At 38.5% G+C, this 17,242-nt stretch overlaps 1 protein-coding gene across 2 annotated transcripts in view; it reads right to left on the bottom strand.

Annotated features, from left to right (window-relative positions):
* Window positions 1-8,505, bottom strand: part of cdkal1 (CDK5 regulatory subunit associated protein 1-like 1) — a 611,713-nt gene extending 603,208 nt beyond the window's left edge. Inside the window, exons 1-3 of one of the 2 annotated variants that reach the window (XM_061916180.1) lie at window positions 8,396-8,505; window positions 8,270-8,318; window positions 4,095-4,255 (exon numbers count right to left, since the gene is read on the bottom strand). In XM_061916180.1, coding sequence (XP_061772164.1) covers window positions 4,095-4,252 — 158 coding nt within the window. In that variant the 5' untranslated portion in view covers window positions 4,253-4,255; window positions 8,270-8,318; window positions 8,396-8,505. Of the gene's footprint in view, window positions 1-4,094; window positions 4,256-8,269 lie in introns of both variants that reach the window. The other variant, XM_061916181.1, reaches the window with a different exon arrangement.
* Window positions 8,506-17,242: the final 8,737 nt, after the last annotated feature.

The following is a 17,242-nucleotide window of genomic DNA, read 5'->3' as shown; positions in this document are numbered from 1 at the left end:
ATTCCGCCCATAAAACCCAGTAAAAAACATCCAAATTGGGCCAACAATTCTCCATTTAAATTGTGTGACTTGAATATTAACCAAGTATTAGTAATATTGTTATTATAAGCGCTAACGCAGGCAAACTATTTCCAGCGGCGCCGTGATCACCAGCTGCAATGCTGACATGATCAACTCAGCAGCTGCTTTCTCGTTTACTTGCTCGTCAAACTTTATTGTAGATCATAAATCATGCATCTCACCTGAATAACACCTTAAATACGTTTGTCTGATGCTGCAAGTCAGAGGAGCATAAACATTTGCATTTCAAAATGTGGGAAATCTCCCAGTAAAATTGGTCGGAATATGGGATTTTTCAAATTAATAAAAATTTAAATAAAAAATATTTCATGGCCTGGACTCGAACAATAGTTATCTAGATCACAAGAACTCGCTACCTACTCAATCACAATTTTACAGGAGTTCATGGATTTTATTCCTCGTTGGGAACCATAAAGTATTGTGAACATTTAAATAAAAAACAGTCTGGGCTTCATCACGTTCATGATCATAGGGATGGGAATGAAGATTTACAAAATCAGCTGAAAATGTTTTAATCCTAAAACACTGCTTTGCTGAAGGCCGCACCGTGTGGGTGGGGGCATGCCCCCTGAGAAAATGTTTGAAATCTATGTTAGCTTAGAATGCATTTCCTGCTATTTTGAGTCAAAATCTAACAATATTCTCCTGACCAAAATTTCAAATTTGTTAGCAAATATTTTCATAAAAATGTATCATGTGATGAAATTTATGTATACAAGTTTACACATATATCAAATTCTTGCACACTTTTTGATTACAGACAAAAATAGGCCTACAAATGGATTAAACAGAATTCAAAATATAAAAATTTTGAAATACATAAGATCGTGTATTGTACCTCTGAATGGACTCATCTGTCGTAGATTGTGTGAGAGGAGCAGAGTCGGAGGTGGGAGGCTTCGACAGTTGATTTGAGGCTGCATTTGTGACGATGTTTGACTTCAACTTGAAGGCAGATCCCAGTGAAAAATTACTTCTCCGTAAACTCACTTTACTTAGATGCCTTGCCGATTTCACGTGGTCAAAGAGTGCCACCTTTCCCCGAGATCCATAGTTCACAATGTCCTTGCAATATAAGCACTGAGCACGTCCCGGTTCATCGCACTTTGCAATGAAATCGCTGATCAGTTCGTCTACTTCTACGATATTGTTGTTAATCTTCACCTTCAGTTTGATAGATATATCGAGCCATGCCCAGTTCCACTTGTTTCTCACGCCCTTATCGATATTTTTCGCTAATGAAGTATTCCTTTCTTGAATAAGCTTAACCATGTCTGAAACTGTTTTGTCAATAAAGAAGCGTGTTAATTGAGAGCTACTGTGTTTTCTTTCCAGATTAGTCGCCGATAAACACAAACAATATAAACAGAATACGAGTTCAGAAACGCTCACAATAATTGAGGATCAGGGACTAGATATTGTCGGCAAATGACGCGTGCAGAGATATATTTTCTGTCGTCTTCATGACCATCCCTCTCTGTTGCATCATTTTTTTGAATCACAACACATTGAGCTTGCGGCACTCCGTTAATCAGCCCAAACTCCTAGTGTTGCGGACTGTGGATTCGCTGCAGTAGCAAATACATATAAAGTAGCACCGGGAAAATGCCACGGAACAACGACAAAAAGTTTACTTCCCGGAAAAAAAAATACATACTGAAGGCAACCAGCACTGCATTCGTAAGAACGAAAGGGGGGCATAGGCGCACCTGTGTGCTGTGAAAGCAACTGAGCACACTGGGGAAGAATTATCACAAGACCTCAAATAAATTCCTGTCAGATTGTCAAGGGAGCATTGTTGACAATGACAGTATTTTTAGTCATAAAATCTTTTTTTTAAGCCTCTTGAAAAAAGTGTATATTTCTCATGCAGGGCAGAAGGGTTTGGTGCTTTTGAGAAGAGATTATTACGATCTACTTCCCAATTTTTTTTTCTGCTTTAATTGTATTACTACAACCTGCAACAAAGCATTTGGCAGCAAATTTGATTATACCTTAAAATTCTGCACTAAAATATTGTGATGTGAGATGAAAATCTACCAAAAAAACCCATACTACTAAAAACATTACTAAAAATTAAATCTCAGATTTTTTGTGAAAAATCGGAGATCATACTCTTGGCAAAATTCATATTTGTATAATGATATTGTTAAACCAGATATACATTTTACTTTTTATGCAATCATTTTCAAAGAACTATATTAAAAGCTTCCTCTCGGAGGCAATATTTCTAATGGAATAAAATACTCCTGTATACAAAATGTATCATTCATCTGTCCTATTGTACAGAAATGGTGAGGTTCCACTGTATTGGGTTCAGTTCATTAACATGCAAGTAACCGAGAAAATATCTGTGCACTTAAGAATCATTTTTGTTGACCAATAATTTATAACTGGAAAGGTGCAACATAAAATTCTCAATAACACCAAAAATATCCTTACAAAGTGAAGTGAATTATATTTATATAGCGCTTTTTCTCTAGTGACTCAAAGCGCTTTACATAGTGAAACCAAATATCTAAGTTACATTTAAACCAGTGTGGTTGGCACTGGGAGCAGGTGGGTAAAGTGTCTTGCCCAAGGACACAACGGCAGTGACTAGGATGGCAGAAGCGGGGATCGAACCTGCAACTCTCAAGTTGCTGACACGACCGCTCTACCAACAGAGCTATACCGCCTCAGTCTTATTGTAATTTACTTTCTACATTTAAAACAGCTTCTTGATGGTTCTTTGGTCAAAATGTTTTACAGACCATCTTTAAGACGCTTTCTGACCGCCTCTTCAGGATGGTCCGTTTTTGTGAGCTGTCTTGATTACGTGCTTCTACTTCGACAGCGTCCTCTCCCAGTCATCCACGTTGTAGTTTTTAGCTCTTCAATAGAGTCCATTGACAGACATAAATTGGAACTAGAGCTGGGCGATATAGCGATATATCGCGGGTTCGTCTCAGTGCAATATAGAAAACGACTATATCGTGATATTAGAGTATACGTTCTCACAGTTGCTTTTAGCTGCGTGCATTACACTACAGGCTCTTCCCACTCCTTCTTGTGTCTCCTTCTCACAGAGTGTAAGCGCACCTTCTTACATAAGTCACATCAAACGTCACATACGTATACGCTTTCGCGGAGCAGAGAGGTAGCAGCATGGGTAATATTAGCTGTAATGCTAGCGAAGCCGTGCGAATGGTAATACGAGAGAAAGAAGGTGCCAATCTGGTAACAAATGAGGGAAGAATTAATTCCCAACAAAAACAGCACGGGGTCCATCATCTGGCGGTGGTTCGGCTTTAAGCGGGAAAATGTCGAATAGACAACATTATTTTGTCAAGTGTGGGGCACAAGCGTTGCTACCAAAAGTAACATTACAGCTAATATGTAGCATCATTTGAAAAGTCACCTGCTAATAACTGTTTAATAAATACAGTTTGGGTCAATTGACTTAGTTGTGATTTCCTTCTCTGCATGAAAGTTTAAAATGAGCATATATTAATGCAGTATGAAGAAGAATGTTTTAATGTAGACACATAGAATCATCATACTGCTGTGATTATATGTTTCAAGTGTTCTTTCAAGACCAAGGCAAAATATCGAGATATATATATTGTATCGCGATATGGCCTAAAATATCGAGATATTAAAAAAAGGCCATATCAGCCAGCCCTACTTGGAACTATGCGCTACTTTGTATTAGAAATGGCAACTGTAGAGGATGCATACGCATATATGAGCCAGTCTAGCCCACAGCAAGAGGATAGCAAAAAAGAAGGATCTTATTGACTACAATGGCGGACTGGCGCAAAGCACTTGGGGTAAATACCATAAATGGATCATTCAATGACGTCTCACCTTGGAACGACACTTTGGGCAAATTCTAAATGGCTTGTTTGGTCAATAAATATCTTTGTTGGTTTGAGTAAAATTTTCAGGAATTATGCAGATCCACATACATAAACACAGATACCAATAGGCAAGGAAAGTTGGTTTTGCATAAGAGAGCCACTTTAACATACCTGTCTGCTTGTAGTTCCTCAATGTTGAAAATGTCCGTTTTCTTCCTTGACCTGGGTATGACATTCCTTTTGGCAGACTGTCTCTCATAAGGAGTGGGGTCACTAGCAGACACCATGTCCTCGATGTCATCAATCAGGGAGTCACAGGCTGAAGGCATGATCTGAAAACACAGACATCCATAATGTAAGATAATTCACTTCGTTTAATACCTATCTTTGCCTCAGTAAACTGTAATCAAAATCAGCTTTATTGGCCAAGTATGTACAGGTATAACACACAAGGAAGTCTGATATGCACACTTTTCAGTCTTAAAGATTTATTCAAAGATCAGTTCCATACAGTAACATCATATCACACCATATACTGTGCATTAGCATAAAATCAGTGGTTATTAATCTGGGTTTGATCGAACCCTAGGGGTTCGGTAAATTAGCTGCCGTGGAGGTCAAGACACACCTGACTCATCGTGTAAATAAAAACTTCTCCCTATCGGCGTATTATGGATACCCCCAAAGTTCCCTCCAATTTTCCATTTGCATGAGCAAACGCAAAAACTCCCTGAGCATTCAGTGGAGCACAAGTGAGCGACGTCAGACGTGCACATGCACTGTGGCCACACCAGCAGCACACCTGTCCCAAACATGACTAAATAACAAGTTAAATGTTTTATTATGTGTGTAAGTACAATCTGAGACATTTCTGTACCCATCTAACTGAAGCAAACAATTGCCACGCACTTAGATGAGCTTGCAAAGTCTCTTGATGGATCTTTCCCTACAAGAGAGTCATATCCAGCATGGTTGAGACAGCCGTTTACGTTTGCTGTTGAGACAGCAAATGTCAATGATGAATATCTCAACGAAATCATTGAAATTCAGCAGAGCCAGGTTCAACAGCAACTCTTCAGAACAAGAACGCTTTGGTGTCGACAAATTGAAAAGTATCCAGTTTTTCTAAGACATCCCTGGAATTTTGCATAACCATTTGTAACGACATATCTTTGCGAGCAATCCTTTGAGGATGCTGGACATAAAAACAAAGAAAAGGAACAGACTTTGCTGTGAAAATGACTTGAGTGTCTCTTGCCAAGGTGAAGCCATGCACATCTGAACTGGTCTCTGAAAGGCAACAGCAGAAGTCACACTGATTTGCAGGTTTGTAATTTGTTGTGAGTAACGCACTGTGTTTGTTTTGTTCTTTGAACAAGGTGATATTGATGCACGGTTCATTCTGTGCACCAATAAAAAACATTTAACTCTGCCTTGAATTTGAAAAAAAATAAACATTTTATTTTTCACTAAAGACGGGTTCGGTGAATGCACATATGAAACTGGTGGGGTTCGATACCACCAACAAGGTTAAGAACCACTGGCTAGGGCTGGGCGACATATCGATATACTCGATAAATCGCGGTTTTGACTCTGTGCGATATAGAAAATGACTATATTGTGATATTTGAGTATACCTTCTCATGAAGTTGCTTTTAGCTGCGGGCATTAAACTGCATGCGTTTCTCCCTCTTTCTTGTCTCTCCTTCTCACAGAGACTTAAAAACAAGCCCACCTTCTTATATACGTCACGCGTGCAACGTCACACACCCTCCCCGAGCAGAGAGGTAGCCACATGGTAACATTAGCTGTGATGCTAACGGTGTGTTGCGAGTGGTAATACGAGAGAGAGAAAGTGCGAATCTGGTGATAAATGGTAACAAAGGGGGTCGATCGTCTGGCGGTGGTTTGGCTTGAAGCGTGACCATGTTGAACATTTATACGGCAGAAGCGTTGCTACAAAAAGCAGCAGCACTGCTAATTTGTAGCATCATTTGAAAAGTTACCCGCTAGAGAATGAAGAGTGCTTGAAACTGCTTATCAACATCGCCGTTCGGTGCCATACCCACAAAATGCCGAAGCAACTATTTCCACATCAACACCGTAGGACATATACTATTTGATATGCAGCTCATTTTTATGTGACACTTTTTGAAATATCTTGTGTGACATCATGCACAAAAGTGCACTTTATTTGTTTTAAACTATTGTAGTGGCGTTCTGTACAAAAAGTGCACTTTAATGAAGTGTTGTTTTGATATGTCATCTTAGCGACATCATGCACAAAAGTGTACTAATAGCTTGTTTTAAAATGTCTCTGACAATCTTGCACTTTTTATTTTGAAATGACATGAATGTTTGTGCCACTGCTTAATAAATGTTTAATAAATACAGTTTTGGTCAATTGACTTAGTTGTGATTTTCTTCTCTGCATGAAAGTTTAAAATTAGCATATACTCATGCAGTATGAACAAAAATGTTTTAATGTTGACACAGAATCGTCATACTGCTGTGATTATATGGATCAAGTGTTCTTTCAAGACCAAGGCAAAATATCGAGATATATCTCGTGTATCGCGATATGGCCTAAACATATCGAGATGTAAAAAAAGGCCATATCGCCCAGCCCTACCACTGGCAGAGATACATACAGGCCACAACTGCAAAGTAGTTCCACTCTGTACACGTTTGCGTAAAGAACATTCATTTTGCCGCAATTGGAAATTGATTAAAATGTACGATATCTATATTTGTTCGTTCGCATTTGAATCGCTCAAATGAAGTAACAACATTGTTAACAAAACTATTGAATTGCATTCGCCTCTCGAGTGTTGCCTATTGAATATTTTAAGCTTGTTTACAACTTTGGTTGCATACCGTGCGACGTAAGATGCAATATTGGTCACTCCCACTGATCAATGCACGTATATAGAGGAATACTTTACAGTAATATAGTACAACATATATAGAGGAATACTTTACAGTAATATAGTACAACATATATAGAGGAATACTTTACAGCAGGGGTCACCAGCCTTTTTGAAACCAAGAGCTATTTCTTGGGTACTGATTAATGCAAAGGGCTACCAATTTGATACACAGTTAAATAAGTTGCTAGAAATAACTAATTTGCTCAATTTACCTTTAATAAATAAATCTATATATATCAAAAAATGGGTATTCCTTTCGGTCATTCAGTCGTACATTTTTTTCCTTTTACGGAAGGTTTTTTGTACAGAATAAATGGTGAAAAAAACAACAAAGAACGGTTTAAAAGAGGAGAAAACAGGAAAAAAAACAATAATTGAATTTTTAAACATAGTTTATCTTCAATTTCGACTCTTTAATATTCAAAATTCAACCGAAAAAAAAGAAGAGAAAAAGTAGCTAATTTGAATATTCTGGAAAAAAAATTAAAAAGAATATATGGAACATCATTAGTAATTTTTCCTGATTAAGATTAATTTTAGAATTTTGATGACATGTTTTAAATAGGTTAAAATCCAATCTGCACTTTGTTAGAATATATAACAAATTGGACCAAGCTATATTTCTAACAAAGACAAATTCAAAAGACTTTGAAATAAGATTTAAATTTGATTCTAGATTTGCTAGAATATTTTTATTTTATTTTAATCATAATAAGTTTGAAGAAATAGTTCACAAATATTCTTTGTCGAAAAAACAGAAACTAAAATGAAGAATTAAATTAAAATGTATTTATTATTATTTACAATAAAAAATAAAATTACTTGAACATTGATTTAAATTGTCAGAAAAGAAGAGGAAGAAATTTAAAAGGTAAAAAGGTATATGTGTTAGAAAATCCTAAAATAATTTTTAAGGTTGTATTTTTTCTCTAAAATGGTCTTTCTGAAAGTTACAAGAAGCAAAGTAAAAAAAATTAATGAATTTATTTAAACAAGTGAAGACTAAGTCTTTAAAATATTTTCTTGGATTTTAAAATTCTATTTTAGTTTTGTCTCTCTTAGAATTAGAAATGTCGAGCAAAGTGAGACCAGCTTGCTAGTAAATAAATACAATTTAAAAAAATAGAGGCAGCTCACTGGTAAGTGCTGCTATTTGAACTATTTTTAGAACAGGCCAGCGGGCTACTTATCTGGTCCTTACGGGCTATCTGGTGCCCGCGGGCACCGCGTTGGTGACCCCTGAGCTACAGTAATATAGTACAACATATATAGAGGAATACTTTACAGTAATATAGTAGAATATTTGATGTTAGGCCTTGCTAGCTAGCTGTTAGCTAAACAAGGTTTGTTGCAAGTCCCCACGTGACATGCACTTGGTGAAGCTCGACAAGCAATACGCACAAAATGTGACCTTACCTCAGTTGCAGTGTTTGTTATTTGTTTACTTCAAGACGAAGTCGGACTCCTGAAAGGGTCAGAGACAAGACAAATAAGCATGTGAAGGACCAAAACAAACGTATCAGAAGGTTCTGTCCGCCATACTTTTAGATCGTGACGTACGGTGCGCGAAGAGGGACAAACTATGACATCTTCTTCTTCTTTTATTTTTATGGCGGTTGGCAAGCATTCTTCTGGTGTGCATTACCGTCACCTACTGAAATGGTGTGTGGACCGAGGTGGATCCCTACTTTATATTCTTTCAATTAACCCAGTGTTTTTTAAATATATGTGTATTGCTTTATACCCTATGTTTTCTGAATGCAATCCTAATATATCTCCCACTGTTAACCTAATGTTTTTTTTTGCTAACTTACTTTCCAGTATTTCTCTTTCTCTATTGTATTTCCTACATTGTATTAAAACATGGTCAACATTTTCTATCTGATGGCATTAAATCACACAGCCCTGTAGTATGTTTCCCTATCAGTTTTAGTGAACTATTTAGATATGTATGTCCTAATCTCATTCTAGTAATAATGTCTTCTTCCTTCCTATTTCTACCCCCTCCTCTTATTACACCTACTCTCCTCTGGACTTTGTAAAACTCTCTACCTTTTGTTTCTTTATTCTAATTATCCTGCCACTTTTTATTGTGTTCTATCTTAATTATGCTCTTCACTTCTTCTTTACTGTGCTTAATCTCCATGTTTACTTCTGTTTTAGTGGTTGCTTGATTTGCGTATCTATCAGTTAATTCATTCCCCACAACTCCTACATGAGCAAGAACCCAGAGAAATGTTACCACACCTGCCACTTCATTTATCCTGTAGATTGCCTGAAGTATGTCATAAACTATATCTTGCTGGAGTCCGAGCAGACGACCGCTTTCCTTGCTTTGTTTTCCTCTATCCAGTTAACTTCCTTATAAATTGCTACCAATTCCCCCGTAAAAACAGATAGTTTGTCACTTATTCTTGTATTTAACACTATGTTTCCTTGTGGGATAACTGCAGCAGCTCCTACTTTACTATTTATAGTTTTCTATGCATCTGTATATATCATGATGTTGTCAAAAAACATTTCCTCAATCCATTGTTCTATCTGGTAACTATTTAGTTAATGCATGTTTACCTTGCGGTTGTCATACAGCCACGGTGGTATTGAAGGAATTCGTACTGTAGGGCTAACTTTAATATTGTCATTTTGAGCTTTGTTACCTATGTCTCCTATTATCCACCCAAAACTATTCATTTTATTCATCTCTTTTTCTTGGCTGTTTAGTGGCACTTGACAGGTTGGATGTCCTTGCTTGGATCCTTTTAAGTTTGCCCAATAAACTACTGAGAGTTGATCTCTCCTCATGTCCAAAGGTTTTTTGTTCATTTCTATTTGTGTTGCTACAACTGGAGTTGATTTAGTAGCTCAACAACATATTTTAAAGCTTGCGACTGGATCCGGTCTATTTTCCCAAGTAGTGTTTTTGAAGCAGATTGATAAATAATGCATCCGTAATCAATAACAGTTCGTATTAAAGTGATATATATTGTTTTCAATGTCAACCTATCAGCCCCCCAATCTTTACCCCTCAAAGCCCTCATTATATTTAACACCTTTTTACTTTTCTCCACTATTTTGCTGATGTGGGTTGACCAGTTAATATTTTTATCAAACCAAATTCCTAAATATTTAAATACTAGCAGCCGCATTTTACACCAACTGTAATCGTTTCACGGTGGAAGAGGGGTTAGCGCGTCTGCCTCACAATACAAAGTTCCTGCAGTCCTGGGTTCAAATCCAGGCTCGGGATCTTCCTGTGTGGAGTTTACATGTTCTCCCCATGAATGCGTGGGTTCCCTCCGGGTACTCCGGCTTCCTCCCACCTCCAAAGACATGCACCTGGGGATAGGTTGATTTGCAACACTAAATTGGCCCTAGTGTGAGTGTGAATGTTGTCTGTCTATCTGTGTTGGCCCTGCGATGAGGTGGCGACTTGTCCAGGGTGTACCCCGCCTTCCGCCCGATTGTAGCTGAGATAGGCGGCAGCACCCCCCGCGACCCCAAAAGGGAATAAGCGGTATAAAATGGATGGATGGATGTAATCGTTTAATGCTAGACATGGGGAGACCCGAAAATAATACGTTACAGGAGACGAGACGTAACGAACGCATGGATAATGATCTCAGCGTCTTTAGTGGACAAAATGGAGCGATTTTTAGCGATATTACGGAGATGAAAGAAGGCCGTTTTAGTAACGCTTTTATTGTGTGGCTCAACGGAGAGAGTTGGGTCGAAGATAATACCCAGATTCTTTACCGAGTCGCCTTGTTTAATTGTTTGGTTGTCAAATGTTAAAGTTGTATTATTAAATAGAGGTCGGTGTCTAGCAGGACCGATTATCAGCATTTCCGTTTTTTTGGCGTTGAGTTGCAAAAAGTTAGCGGACATCCATTGTTTAATTTCATTAAGACACGCCTCCAGCTGACGACAATCCGGCGTGTTGGTCTGCTTTAGGGGCATGTAGAGTTGGGTGTCATCAGCATTACAGTGAAAGCTAACACCGTATTTGCGTATGATGTCACCTAGCGGCAGCATCTACATGTTGAAGAGTGCAGGGCCAAGGACCGAACCCTGGGGAACTCCACACGTTACCTTAACATAGTCTGAGGTCACACTGTTATGGGAGACGCACTGCACCCTGTCAGAAAGATAAGAGTTAAACCAAGACAGGGCTAAGTCTGACATACTAATTCATATTTTGATACACTCTAATAAAATATTATGATCGACGGTATTGAAAGCAGCGCTAAGATCGAGGAGCAGCAATATAGATGATGCATCCGAATCCATCGTTAGCAATAGATCATTAGTCATTTTTGCGAGGGCCGTCTCCGTAGAGTGATTTGCCCTGAAGCCGGATTGAAAGGTTTTACATAGATTGTTAGATGCTAAGTGTTCATTTAGCTGCTCTGCAACAATTTTTTCCAGGATTTTCGAAATAAAGGGAAGGTGGTAGTTTACCATGAGGTCAGGATCGAGGTTAGGTCTTTTAAGGAGAGGATGAAGAACCGCTTTTTTGAATGCTAGGGGATCAGTGCCTGAGGAAAGTGATAAGTTTATAATATTTAGCACTGATGGACCTATTAATACAAAGAGCTCTTTGATAAGTTTCCCAGGAAGTGGGTCAAGTAAACATGTTGTTTGTTTTATTCCATTTACACGTTGTAACAATTCTTCTAATGTTATTTCATCAAAACGAGATAAACTATTTTGGATATTTGCAGTATCCGCCGTATATACAGTTGTATCCGTGTTAATATAACCCAGTTGTAGCTGGGACGCATTGTCTTTAATCTCCCTTCTAATAAGTTCAATTTTCTTATTAAAGAAATTCATAAAGTCAGCTGCCGAGTGGGTGGAGCTACTGGAAGGAGTCCCTTGTTGGGTTAGCGATGCTACCGTACTAAACAAAAATTTTGGATCGATTTTATTAAGACGGATGAGATGTGGGTAATATTTAGCTTTAGCTAAGGTAAGCATGCATTTATAAGTTATTAAAATATCACTCCATGCTTGATGGTGCACCTCAAGTTTAGTCGTGTGCCATTTGCGTTCCAGCTTTCTACATAATAATTTTCGAGCTCTAGTTTCTACTGTAAACCATGGCGTACGCCTTTTTGTAGTCTTTTTTAACTTCAGTGGTGCTATACTATCAATGGTTTGCGCTGGGCATCGTTAAAGTTGTTAGTGACGTTATCAATAGAGCCCATATACGTTGGGAATGGTGCCATTACCGAGAGCAGTAGGCCAGCAAGAGTCGTTGTTGTGACAGCATTAATGTTGCGGCTGCTCTAGCAGTTATTATTATTATTAACATGAGTCTGAACTTCGAATTTTTGTAAGGTAATGATCGGACATTACTTTAGTATACGGGAGTATCATAACTTTGGAAACAGTGATACCTCTGACAAGCACTAGGTCTATCGTATTACCGCTGCGATGCGTCGGTTCATTTATGATTTTTATAAGGCCACAGCTATCAATTATAGTCTGGAGCGCCACGCACGGTGGGTCCGATGGGGTATTCATATGGATATTAAAGTCCCTCATTATAATTATATTGTCGGCATGGGTCACTAGATCAGCAACAAACTCTGAGAATTCACTAATAAGGTCCGAATAGGGCCCTGGGGGTCGGTAGATAACACCCAGGCATAGACGCAGCGGTGTGACAGACCTCATAGAAAGCACCTCAAACGATTTATATTTATTATTTAAGTTAGGACTAAGGTTAAAGTTTTAGTTGTATATTAAAACTTTTAAGGGGACGGGCAATATGCGCATTCGTATAGTTAGGAGGAGATGCCTCATTTAGCGCAAAAAAGTCGTCTGGTTTAAGCCTGGTTTCGCTGAGACCGATGACGTTAAGATTGTTGTCTCTAATGACCTCATTAACTAATAACATTTTGGGAGACAATGATTTTATGTTTAGAAAGCCCATATTATAGGTAGTGGGCTGTTTTAAGGAGTTTTTGATAAAATTATATGTAGTAGCAATATTAATAATGTTGCGTTTATTATGCGCAGTGCACTTAAAATAATTACGACCATATCTAGGAATTGATATGACGGGAATTTTCTGATTCTCTACTTGGTGCTGCGATAAACTGAACGCATCATAATTTGCCACTTCAGTAGAACGCATGTCCAACTCTGACATAGTCATAGCAGAAAAAACATTATGTGAGTTGTGTATTATTCTAAAAAAATTGCTATGTGTGCGGGGATTATCCAGCCTGGCGCTGGCTAGTTCTAACTTAACTGACTCCTCACCCAGACTAGCAGGCTCTGTAATTGCCTGTGACCGGGCTTGCTCTAGTGCAGTTAGTCAATTGTGGCTCAACGAGAAATCTATGTTCCGAGACAAGATGATAGCGCCTTCCCGGTTCGGGTGAAGGCCGTCTCTCATCAGCAAGCCAGGTTTGCCCCAGAAAGAGGGCCAATTATCAATAAACGTTAGTCCCTGTTGTCTACAGAAGCTAGCCAGCCACTTGTTAAGCGAGACTAATCTGCTATATCTCTCATCATTGCCTCTCCCAGGCAAGGGGCCAGAGACAATTACTCGATGCCTGGACATCTTTCTAGCGATATCAGAAATCCTGGCTATGTTTCTCTTTGTAATCTCTGTTGTCTCATCCTAACGTCACTGGAGCCAACGTGTATAACTATGTTCGCATAACTAGTGGTGCGGTTAGCCTGTCGTACGTGTTAACTAGGCCTGTTGCGAGTTAGCTCCCTAAGATTAGCTTCAATGTCAGGTGCTCTGGCCCCGGGAATACACTAAATTGTGGCTGGTTTGCTAAGCTTTATGTTTTGGGTGGTGGAGTCCCCTATGACTAAAGTGTGGTGCCCGGTAGACTGGGGTGTAGGACTAGCTAAAGAGTTAAATCTGTTATGCGTCTCAACCGGTACACCGTAGCTTGTAGGCCGCTTAGGGCTGCTACAAACTGGGCTAGTTAACTCGCTACAGCTAACACTAGCAGATGTTTTCGCAACATCTAAAGTTACGAAATTATACTGCTCTAAGCTATTATCGTTGTCTTCCTTCATTTCCCCAATGTTTAAACTAACTGTTTCTTCTCTCTTTTGTTTTTCTACATTTCTCAAATTATCATTACTGTGCACTTTAACAAAGGTTTTCGCTAAAAGTTCTGCTTTTTCTTTATTTTTTACCACACACTGTGTTCCATCTTTCATCACATGATTTCTATGTTTTTTCTGACCCCTGACATTCTCTTGATCATTCCCCACACTTGGCCTAAAGGAGTAGTTCTATTTAGTGTTTCACAAAAAGTTCTCCAATGGTGTTTTCTTGTTTTTTTAATAACATACCTTACTCTAGCCTGTTGCCTTTTATATTGGATCATATCTTGGAAATTATGTGTTCTTCTCAATATTCTAAATGCTCTATTCCGTTCCTGTATTGCATCTGTGCACTCTTGTGTCCACCACGGCACTATCTTCCTTCTTCTCCCTATACTACTCCTTGGTATGCTCTGTTCGACTGCTTCCATTATGCACTTTGTGATATATGTATTTGTATCTACTTTCTTTAATGTTATGTCAGTAATTTCCCTAAATTTTCCCCAGTTACCATGACTATACTTCCATCTTCCTTCTATCCCAGCGCTTTCTGTCCTTTGATTTATGTTTATGTGAATGAAGATTGGGTAGTGATCACGTCCCATAGTGCTGTATTTATTTACTTCCCACTCCAACTTTCCAGCTAACCCTTGTGACACTAGTGTTAAATCTATTGCTGTTTCTTTACCCATGACGACATCTAACCTTGTTCCCGACCCATCATTCACACACACCAGTTCTTTTTCCTCCAAAAATGCTTCCAGTGTTTCCCCAGTCCAGTCATCCCTTTCACCCCACATTGTGCTATGTGCATTAAAGTCACCACACCAAATAATACTGCACCTCCAGTGCTTGATTATTGTTTCTAGTTGATGAATTTCTAATTTCTTGCATGGATAATAGAAGTTTAGTACTTTGTATCTTTCTTTATTATTCCATACTTCTACTCCTACTATCTCTAGTTCTTGTTTTACTTTTATTATTGAATAATGCATGTCTTTCTTAATAAATATGGCACATCCTCCTCCATGCCCATCATTCCTATTTTTACGTATCGTTATATATCCTTTTATTATAAAGTTCAATTTTGGCATGTTTCTTGAATACATATTATATGTGGTTTATTTTTCATATTATATATATATCCCTTTAATTCCTGTCCGTTTTCTATCAAACTTTTGGCATTTCACTGAACAATTAACATGGCGTTGGATTGTGGTAACATGACTCTGTCTCGTCTACTCTCTGTAGCTTACCTTCCACCTGTTCCCAAGATAGTTCTTTTAAATTTAAAAACTTTGCTGCTGCTTTGACAATTATTTTGATCTTCTCAGTCTTGTTTCTAGCCTGTTCTGTACAGTTTATTACGTAAGCCAGGAATACAACTAGTTTGTCCATGGAAATTCCTGTATTTGCTGCCTCTTGTTTTTTATTTCTTGAACTATTTTCACTTCTGTCCTGTTCTGCACTTTCTTGATTTCTTACTTTAACTGCCTCTGTGTATGTAATATTTCTTTCAACCCTGATTTCCTGTACTTCTGTTTCCTGTTTTCTTATGATGCAGCCCCCATATGCTGCTGTGTGATTCCCGCCACAGTTACAACACTTGACTTGTTCATGACTTCCACATTGTCCATATTCATGCTCCCCGCCACACCTACTACATCTCATCTTATCATGACACACAGTAGCTATGTGCCCATAGCGTTGGCACTTGAAACAACGTACTGGGGGTGGCACGTAAGCTCTAACATAGAAGCTTATATATCCAATCATGATTTTTTCTGGGAGGACCTCCTCTGCAAACTGCACTAGCACAGATTCGCTGTCTGTCTTTTCACCGTTCCTAAATGCCATCATTCTTTTCATCATAGTGACAGTTCCTCCTTTTATTTCTCTTTTCAAATCATCTAAATTTTTCTCCTCTTGGGATTCCTGTCACGACTCCTCTTGCCCCCTTTCGTTCTCCCACTTCGATTTTTTCCTTTATTATTTTGTTGCACAGTTTTGGCAAACGCATTGCTTTGTTCTTTTGCTTTCCATTTTTGCATTTTATCAACAGCCGTCCGTCCCTGAGCACCTTTGCTGTCTCCACTTCTCCAATGTCCTTCTTTAACCCCTTAACCAGTGTCATCAAGCTAATGTCATTCATATCTTGATTTGATTTAAATGTATAAATTATCCTATAATCATCTACCATAACCCTTTTCCTCTTATCAACCTCTTCCTCGTCTTCGTGCACTCTTTTAGAACTCGACTTTCCTTCACTCCCTCCTCTCTCCTTCTTTCCTCTCTCCCCTCTAGTTCTATCCATTTCCATACTTTCCTCATACATCCCGTCTCTATCCCCTTCCATCTCGATCCAGTCACAAAATAGCTTGGCGACACCGACAAACTAGGACAGTGGTTCTCAACCTTTTTTCAGTGATGTACCCCCTGTGAACATGTTTTTAATTCAAGTACCCCCTAATCAGAGCAAAGCATTTTTGGTTGGAAAAAAAAAGAGATAAAGAAGTAAAATACAGCACTATGTCAGCAGTTTCTGATTTATTAAATTATATAACAGTGCAAATTATTGCTCATTTGTAGTGGTCTTTCTTGAACTATTTGGAAAAAAATATATGAAAATAACTAAAAACTTGTTGATAAATAAACAACTGATTCAGTTATAAATAAAGATTTTTACACATAGAAGTAATCATCAACTTAAGGAGCCCTCTTTGGGGATTGTAATAGAGATCAATCTGGATTCATGAAACACTTCTTCACAAAAAAAAGAAATCTTTAACATCAATATTTATGGAAAATTTCCACAAAAAAATCTAGCTGTCAACACTGAATATTGCATTGATGCATTTATTTTCAGTTTATGAACTTACATTCATATTTTGTTGAAGTATTATTTAATAAATATATTTATAAAGGATTTTTTTAAATTGAGGGCGACACAGTGGAAGAAGGGTTGGTGCGTCTGCCTCACAATCCAAAGGTCCTGAGTAACCCTGGGTTCATTCCCGGGCTCGGGATCTTTCTGTGTGGAGTTTGCATGTCCTCCCCATGACTGCGTGGAATCCCTCCGGGTACTCCGGCTTCCTCCCACTTCCAAAGACATGCACCCGGGGATAGGTTGATTGGCAACACTAAATGGTCCCTAGTGTGTAAATGTGAGTGTGAATGTTGTCTGTCTGTGTTGGCCCTGCGATGAGCTGGCGACTTGTCCAGGGTGTACACCGCCTTCCGCCCGATTGTAGCTGAGATAGGCACCAGCGCCCCCCGCGACCCAAAATTGAATAAGCCGTAGAAAAGGGA

Source organism: Nerophis ophidion, linkage group LG11, assembly GCF_033978795.1.
Source record: "Nerophis ophidion isolate RoL-2023_Sa linkage group LG11, RoL_Noph_v1.0, whole genome shotgun sequence".
Classification (NCBI taxonomy): domain Eukaryota; kingdom Metazoa; phylum Chordata; class Actinopteri; order Syngnathiformes; family Syngnathidae; genus Nerophis; species Nerophis ophidion.
Note: the sequence above shows the minus strand (reverse complement) of the source record. Positions and strands in the feature narration are given on the sequence as shown.